The sequence below is a fragment of the Anabrus simplex genome, chromosome 9, assembly GCF_040414725.1.
Source record: "Anabrus simplex isolate iqAnaSimp1 chromosome 9, ASM4041472v1, whole genome shotgun sequence".
Classification (NCBI taxonomy): Eukaryota; Metazoa; Arthropoda; class Insecta; order Orthoptera; family Tettigoniidae; genus Anabrus; species Anabrus simplex.
In genome coordinates, this window is record NC_090273.1 from 101,121,880 (window position 1) to 101,130,654 (window position 8,775).

The 8,775-nt window shown below is 40.5% G+C and overlaps 1 protein-coding gene across 1 annotated transcript; it reads left to right on the forward strand.

Moving 5' to 3' along the window:
- Window positions 1–466: 466 nt before the first annotated feature.
- On the forward strand, window positions 467–4,927 carry LOC136880951 (queuine tRNA-ribosyltransferase accessory subunit 2). Its single transcript, XM_067153489.2, has one exon. It carries the CDS (start codon window positions 808–810, stop codon window positions 2,122–2,124), a length of 1,317 nt encoding a protein of 438 aa, XP_067009590.2. The 5' UTR covers window positions 467–807; the 3' UTR covers window positions 2,125–4,927.
- The last annotated feature ends 3,848 nt before the right edge of the window (window positions 4,928–8,775 follow it).

Here is an 8,775-nt window from a genome sequence, read left to right on the forward strand (position 1 = left end):
GTCAAAGGACATCAGCAAACCGTTAGTGATATTATCCTAACCAAGTTCGTAAGACCTCTATTATTTGATATTCCGTTGGTAAGAACACAAAAAGTACGGTACCACTCCAAGCCTTCGTCCAGGAAAATCTTTAAATTGTGCATGAAGAGGCCAACTGCGACTTCATACAGGTAATATTGCCGATATTTAATATTACTGATGTAATTTACGAGCTTCAGTGAACATATGACCATGCTGCATAGTGGTTTGTAGGCTGTCGTCATTAGAAAAAGTTTGCGTTTATGTCTGCCATCTAGCGGAGAAATTTTGTCGCAGCGTAGTCGCAAAAAGGCTCGCATAGAGCAGGCAGTATAGGACTTCTGGTATAGGAGGATCGAGACGGCGGTGGTGAGCACTGAGCACAACTGAGCAGGTGCTGAAGATTTGGTTAGGACCAGGCGTCAGGGCCTTATTCCACCGTAAACAATGAAAGCACGTGTTTATGAAAGAAAACAACAGGGTGGTCTTCGTGCTATAACTTAGACCTAACGGAGTTAAGTTTGATGTTAGGAACAGAAGACCAAAAGTCTTCGAAAGTCACTCGTATCTTCGTTACAGATATCATGATTTTAGTAAGAACTGCTTACATATTTTCAACTGATAAGGTTATGGTTGGTGTTATTTTTATGTTCTCGTGGAATTGGAACAGTAACATGTTACGAGAATATTGTGCTGCAGAAGAGTGAGTTACAACAGGGACCATTCAAATTCAGGAGCCGTAGTTCATTCCGTTGTTACAGTGATTTGGTCGTGATTATAGTTTTCAGAATGAGGTTCATCATTAAATCTGCTGCTAACTGTGCAGGGCGAGTAGGTCGTATCTGTGATATGGATCGCCTTCCAGATCTAGTGCTGGAAACCCCTCTAATAATGATGTATACAAAGGGTGGCAGTATTCCTCACATCACTAGGGAAGTCCTGCAAATGATAACCAAAGAATCATTAGCTATTCAAGTTCCTATTTCAACAGTCATGCAGTCTGAGGAAGTCGTTTCTGAATTTAAAACGGGCCTAGGTACGTTTATTGGTTTGAGTGATAATCTGATATACTGTACTGTTCAAGACCCAGTGGTGCCCACACCTCAAGGGTTTGATGAACTAAATATGGTTGCAATTTTTAACCGTGCTGGGAAACACCTGATAGATGCTGACAAATACATGGACATTATGGAGGCTTTCAAACCTGATATGTATCAAGTTTTGTGTGATGGCAATACAAACAAGAAAAGCAGTAAGAAGAGAGTTCAGAAGGCTGCTGGTCGTACATCGCTATTCTTCAAGAAGTGTATGGAGCGTCACACGAATTCTAAGATTTTGCAGAATAAAGCCGTGCTTGGTGTTGTGGAAGGAGGTTACAGTGATTTTACTAGAAAAGCCTGTGCCAAAGAAATTTCTCAGAGTCCAGTTTCTGGGTTTGTAATTGATGGGCTACACTGTAATGGTCCTGAAGTTGAAAATCTATCATTTGAAGACGTAAAGACTGTAATAGAAAACACTTTAAAATATTTACCTGAAGATAAGTTCCGTGTAGTCCAGGGTTGTTGGAATCCAGAAGTGGTACTGGATTTAGTTGAGCTTGGAATTGATGTCTTTGATAGTTCCTATCCATTTGTGGTCTCGGAGAGAGGGAGTGCTTTAGTCTTTCCTAATCATATTTGTGGAAAGGAGATGAATGAAATCAGTACTATTGCTGATAGAGAAAGTAATCGAGAAAATCTTGTAAAATTGTTTGGCAACTCCACAAAGAGTTCCTCAGGAGAAAGTGGCGATACTAGTTTAAAGAATGAAGGTGTTGATAGTATGTTAGCACCACATTCCAAATATGAAATCAGTTTGCGAGATAAAAAGTATTTTGATGATTTTCAACCATTGTGTGCATCATGTTCATGCCTGACTTGTAAGAAACATACAAGATCATATATCCATCATCTTCTCATTACAAAAGAGTTGTTAGGATCAGTTTTACTAATGATACATAATCTACATTATTATATGGAATATTTCAAAAATATTAGGACAGCATTGCAGGAGAATTTATGGAGTAATTTCCGACACTGTGTCTCAGGGGCATGTGATAAAAGATAAGTCTAGGCCTACTAAAAATTTAGGTAACGTTATTTTATTTCTTATTTAACTACTAGTAATATAAGTTAACTAAGGGACCTGCAGGCTATTTTTTAGGTGCTACATTGCAGTGCACTGCATCTTGGTGAGACTTGATTGTTTTTCGTTGTTAGCTACTAAGTTACTTCCTACAAACCGTTGTAAACTGCAGCCCTAAAATCCTTGGCCTGCGCATATCCTGGCTAGTGACAAAACCCATTGGTCTAACACATCAGGTGTGCATAGCATAGATCCTCTGTGGGGGCACTGTTTCATGTCAGATCGTTGGTCTAACAGTAAAGTGTTTAGGAATTTTTACTGTTCAGTGGTTGGTAATAAAATCTGTCTGTTGAATTCTGAGAGTGATGCCATATTTCATGAAATTCAGCCATTGGCAGTGGTAGTAACAGTGGGAGATATCATAAATGTTGTGTAATTTATGATATTCTGTTATAGAAGTAAATAAATTTCAGTACATTCGTAATGAGCACATCACTCTGCTACGAGTTATATAAGGTAAGGTTTGCAACATTTATCTTTCGCTATGGTGTAATTTATGCTCTGGGTTCTTTAGTAAACTTATACATGAAAAACTGTGATTATGAAAGATTATAATGTAGACTACTACAAACTTAGATTTATTTTAACCATCATCTAAAATTTGATGTAGGATGTTCTTATTATAATTATGATTATTTATTTAGAGAGGTAAAACCCTCAACTAATGGGGACCCACTCAAATTGCTTCTTGAAGGGTAAATATGTACCATAAAAAACAAATCTAAATAGAGTGCTGGTGAGGTTTTTTTTGTCCTTTTTCAGTGCTGGGTAGATTACATATTCAAAATATGATTCCGTTCAGTCATGCCAGGAACTAATGTTTGTCATCCAGCTCTTTCGCCACGTGCAGTAGTGTGTTAAATCTATTGAATGCTCAGTTAGTAAGTCCATGAGTTCTTGGTGATACAGTGGTTCCTTTCACTCTAACGACGCGATTCCCGGAACAATCAACATACGTTTCATTCTAAATTCGTCCTATTGTTATATCATGCACAAATTCATTTTGTCCAGTTGGTAATCTGAGACTCTTGTGACAACTACTTGGTCCACTGGCATGCCAACTGCTTGCCTCCGCTGTCACCTACCAACTCCAATAAACAGACACTAGTACCACTTCGCCCAACTGCAGTCATATTCTGCACATGTAATACCAATCGTGTTGTATCAAATATGAAATCCAGGTTGACCTCCTTCAGGCTTGATATGAAGAATTGCCAACTTGGGTATTATGTAACTATATATTGTCATTGTGCCTAGAAAATATGCAATAGATATATTTCAGCTTAGAACTCTGACCAGAAAGATTCTGTCATCTAAGGTTTACTGTTGCATGAACTATATCAAGGATTTGTTTGTTCACCGGGCAAGCTGGCTGTGCGGTTAGGGACGCGCAGCTGTGAGCTTGCATCTGGGAGATAGTGGGTTCGAACCCCACTGTCAGCAGCCTTGAAGATGATTGTCAATAACCGTTCACTACAGTAATGGATGAAGCAAGTATCAGCAAGTATCTCCGTAGCAAGTCCCAACCAGTTAAGGGTTTTACCTGCATTTAGTTCATTATTTAATTGATAAGAACCCAGTCACCTACACAATGAAGTGCCAGTTTACATTCCAGGTTTATACACAAAGAAAGTAATATTTTTCTCTGCTGCACTGAGCACAGTTGTCAATAGGGAACAAGTTATAAGCTGCTAATTATTCACTGTTTTGCCATCACAGATTTTGAATACATTCTTGAATATAGACTTTGGTGTACCCTTGATGACACAAAGTTCTGACGTTAATCACTGCTTTGATATTGAAATCTTATTATTGTATATTTTGGTTTGGTTTAATTCAGAGAGGTTTTGGAATATATTTTGTTAACAATAAATTTATATTTTCTTGTACCTTTATCATAGATGAGACAATGATAACCCTGCCTTTATAGATAAGGATGCAAATCTATACTGGCTGTCAAAAAAGTGTAACAGTTACCCTTAGTTTTATGCCAGACAACCAAAATTTTTTGAGTGTTTTTAAGTGGAGCGTATTATTGTATGTGTTCCAGTGATGTAGGGGTAGCATGCCTGCCTCTTACGCAGACGCCCACAGTTTTCCGGTTAGTCCAAGGATTTTAATTCTGGACTGAGGTGGAACAGGGTTCACTCAACCTTGTGAGACCAATTGGAGGAGCTGTCTGATCCAAGAGGCTGCAGACCCAGTTTCCCCTTCCTTCCGCAAGTTGCTTTACGTCGCACCGACACAGATAGGTCTTATGGTGACGAAGGGACAGGAAAGGGCTAGGAGTGGGAAGGAAGCGGTCGTGGCCTGGTGTGAAAATGGGAAACCATGGAAAACCATCTTCAGGGCTGCCGACAGTGGTGTTCGAACCCACTATCTCCCGAATACTGGATACTGGCCGCACTTAAGCGACTGCAGCTATCGAGCTCGGTGGGACCAAGTTGTAAAAGCCAAGGTATACTGCTGAGGATGTCAACAAACTCCATTATTTGCAGCCCAATATCTGGCTGGGCAACAGTCATCTTGACAGACCAAGACCCTTAATAGTCTGTTGCACCGTGGATTTGTTTGTTTTTAAAAAAGAAATACTTTTAAAATTGTTACAGTCTCGGGAATAGAACCACCCAAAAGCTGGTTCTATTCCCAAGATTGTAAGATCTGCGGCCATGAAAGCCATTTTTGAAATTTTAAAATTGTGTTTCAAAGAACCATGTTTCTTTTATTATCCATCTCTAATTTTAAGGATGTGAGTTAATATTTTCCTTTGCTGTCCTCTCTTCTTGACCAATGGTGATAACTGTCATTATTATCATCATCATCATTTTACCATTTCCAGCTCCATCCAGGTCGGGATGCTAATGATGCTGTTCCATCTTCCTCTATCCAATCAACATTGCTGCTTCTTAACTATTACAATTCAGGTTCCTTATTATGCTGTTATTGATTGAGACCAGCCACCTTAGTCTAGGTCTACCTATAGTTTCCCTTCCCTCAGTTTTAGCCTCCATCATCCGCTTCAGTATTCTTCCATCTTCTTAACATGTTCAAATCTTCTCAGTTTATTTCTCTGCAATTCTGTCTGAAAGAATTTCTACTCTGATTTCCTTCCTGACATCCTAATTAGGCCTGCATCTGGATGGAGGGCCTGAACTATGTTTACTCAACCTCATAAGATTAACTCAGAAGGAACTGTCGGATTTGAGAGACAGCGGACTCAGTCATTTGTTAATCTCCATGTCCAATCCTGCATCAGTTCAATCCCTAAATACTGGTAGCTTTCCACAGTTTCAAGGTCTTGTCCCTAGTTTTTATAGCAACTTCCCCTTCTCTTACTCCTCTAGTGCATTTATGGTTAAACATCCAATCAAGGGTTCGTGCTCCAATCTTGCAATCACACACCAATAAACTGATTAAAACCCAAGCATCATAGACTTCTGTTACTTCATTTTCATCTTAGATGATGTGTTTAACCTCTCAAGTGGTACATTTTGCTATAAGCGACAGCACCCGTGGAAGCATAATTATTATTTTCTATATGGAGTTATTAAGAAGTAATTAACAGTCGATTACTGAATTCTGTATACAAGTTCTCTGGGTTTGTGGGCCATGGTCCTGAAGAAATGTGGTCTCCCTGCATGGTTTGCTGGTTTGTAGGAAAGTGCCTACCTGGTGACCATGATCGTTAAGACATCAAGTTTAACATTATGATTAGCTAATTCGAATCCCGTTGGTGGAAAGAATTTTCACCATCAGAATGTTGGCTGGCAGGGTAGGAGTGGTGGTGGTGGTGGTGGTGGTGGTGGTGGTGGTATACCATTTCTGATCACTAGATTGTGTGCCAAAAGCCTGGATTCAATTCCAAACCTCTACGTTATTCATGAGGAGTGAGGACATGATGCTGCTGATGGTAATTTTTCCGTCAGATGGAGAAGTTAAAATTTGAGCAGACCCCGTGGTGTTATTTGACATGAATAGGCTTGTGCTGACACCAGGTTTCACCCTCTCTCTACTTCAATATCATCATAATTTCACATCCGTACTTGCAGGTCGCCCATTGGTGTCAAACAGCACAAAAAGCCATAACTTAAATCAAATAAATTTCGACAAGTATTTTTAACTTCAACAGATCCACCATCCTCTGTCATAAGTAGCCTAGGTGACACTAAAGAGGCATACCCGTCTATCTCAAATGAATACCAGTTATCATTTTTAGCTGTACCAAACTTCCTGTTATCTGCTTATTGAAGTCTGGAATGGAATGTACCATCTTCTCAATGAATAGCATTGCCAGTACATTCAATCTTCAACACCAATAAACCCTTGGCGAATGTTTGTGATATATTACTTTCATTGTTTAAAATGCAAAACTGGTGACGGACCAAAGGCATTATGCTAGCATTCACGACTGTAACAGTTCTGTTAGCAGTTTTGTGGCTTCTAGTTTAGGATTCAATTTGAGTGTTGTTGAAAATCTCTCTCCTGAAATTTGTTGCAATATTGGGAAAAGTCTCAAATAAAACAGATTAAATATGCATAATTTACTTTATTTTTTTTCCTTTTTAGGCCCATAATGATAGAAGTAAAGCCATTTGTAACAAAGGAAGAAATTTCAAAATGCCATCTAACGACTGTAGAAATAACTATATGGAATGAATTATTGCTCTACCTTCAGAAACCAAAGAAACTAGTGGAATTTGTCATAAATCCCCTGTTGCCTCCCTCTGCTGAATGTATAGAATGTTGTTAAAAAAAATACGTCAGCAATGACCCTGTCTGTGTGAGGGTGCCAAGTTTACGAAGGCATACAAATCACATACATACATCCATCTTCATTATAGACTCTCTATGACTCAGTGTCCAGCCTGCAAGCCTTTGTGAATTTACTGAATGCCTCCACAATCCTCTATTTGTAACTAGCTTGTGACCTTTTTTTAGTTGCATGCCTCTTATCTTGAAATCATTCGAAACTGAGCCTAACAATTGTCGTCTTGGTCCCCCTCTACTTCTCTTATCCTCCATGACTGAGACCTTTATTTTTCTAGGTAACTTATTCGCCTCATAAGACCCCACCACAGAAGCCAGTTAATATGTACATCTTCATCAATCGACTGTATTCCTAACTTAGTCTTTATCTCCCTCATTCCGAGTACCCTCCTGTCATTGTTCCCAACTGTTTGTACTAGCGATCATTCTCGCTGCTTAAATGTCCGTTACTTCTAACTTAGGAATAAGATATCCTGAGTCCATACAGCTTTCACTTCCGTAAAGTAAGTTGGTCTTAAAACAGACCGGTGTAAAGATACACAGTTAAAAAAAATTAGGGGAACCTGTTTTTGAACGTATGCCATGCTCGACAAAACAATGTCTCACACCCAGGTATATTACCAACTAAACCTTTTTTCTTTACCGTTGAAGTATAGAAAAGAACATCGATGGATTCACGTTCATTTTCAGAACACAAACGGAAATGTCCAAAGGGGGCAAAAACAAAGTGATAACAGTCCTCCAGGGTGGATTTTTATCACAGCTGGAGAGTTTCAGTATGGTGTATGTCCTCCACGAGCATTTATCGCAGCTTGGCTCCTGCGTGGCATGCTCCGTATAAGTCTACGGAGGTCACATTGTGGTATCAGGTCCCATTCTTCAATGAAAGCCTCTTCGAGGTCTTAGAGAGTCTGTGGTGGAACAGGACACCCACAAACACTTCTGTCAAGCCTATCCCACACATGATCGATGGGATTAAGGTCAGGATTCACTGCTGGCCGTTCCATCTTGAATGTCCAGTTCTTGTAAGACAGCTCTGGTGATGCGCGCCACATGAGCCCTGGCATTGTCGTGCGTGAGTACGAATTCTGGGCCAACACAGTATGCAGCGACCAACACATGCTGTAGCAGTGTCTGCTCGATGTACCCCACAGCGGTAAGATTCCCACGGGCAACGACAAGATCCATACGGCCATCAATACTGATGCCACCCCACACCATCACAGAACCTTGTTCAAATCAGTCGACTTCCTGGACAACATTTGACATGTACTGCTCACCATGGCATTTCCATACACGTTGACGTCCATCACGCTGTGTCAGAGGAAATCTGGACTCGTCTGTGAACAACACAGGTCCCCATTGGCGAAGTTGCCAGTTGACGTGGGTACGGGCAAACAGAAGGCGAGCTGCGCAATGTTGCTGCGTTAAACAGGACGTCTGGGTCGTAAGGACACCCCTCTTAACCTGTTCCTTACTGTCTGGTCAGACATCATGACTCCAGTGACCCTCCTCAGGTCTTGTTTCAGTTCTCTGGCAGTTGCTGAATGACGCCGCAATGCACAGGTGGTCAGATATCGGTCATCCTCTGCAGTTGTCATGTGTCCACGACCTTGTCCAACCCTCCTTGTGAACTGGCCTGTCTCACTGTAGCGATTCCACAAGCGGTGAATAACTGACGGAGAGATGTTGAGATCCACAGCAACACAATGAAAAGTCCATACTTCCTGGATCAAATTGACAGCCCTTGCGACTTAATTCTTGTTAAGATGTCTCATGGGATGTGCCGGTTGACGTACAATGTGC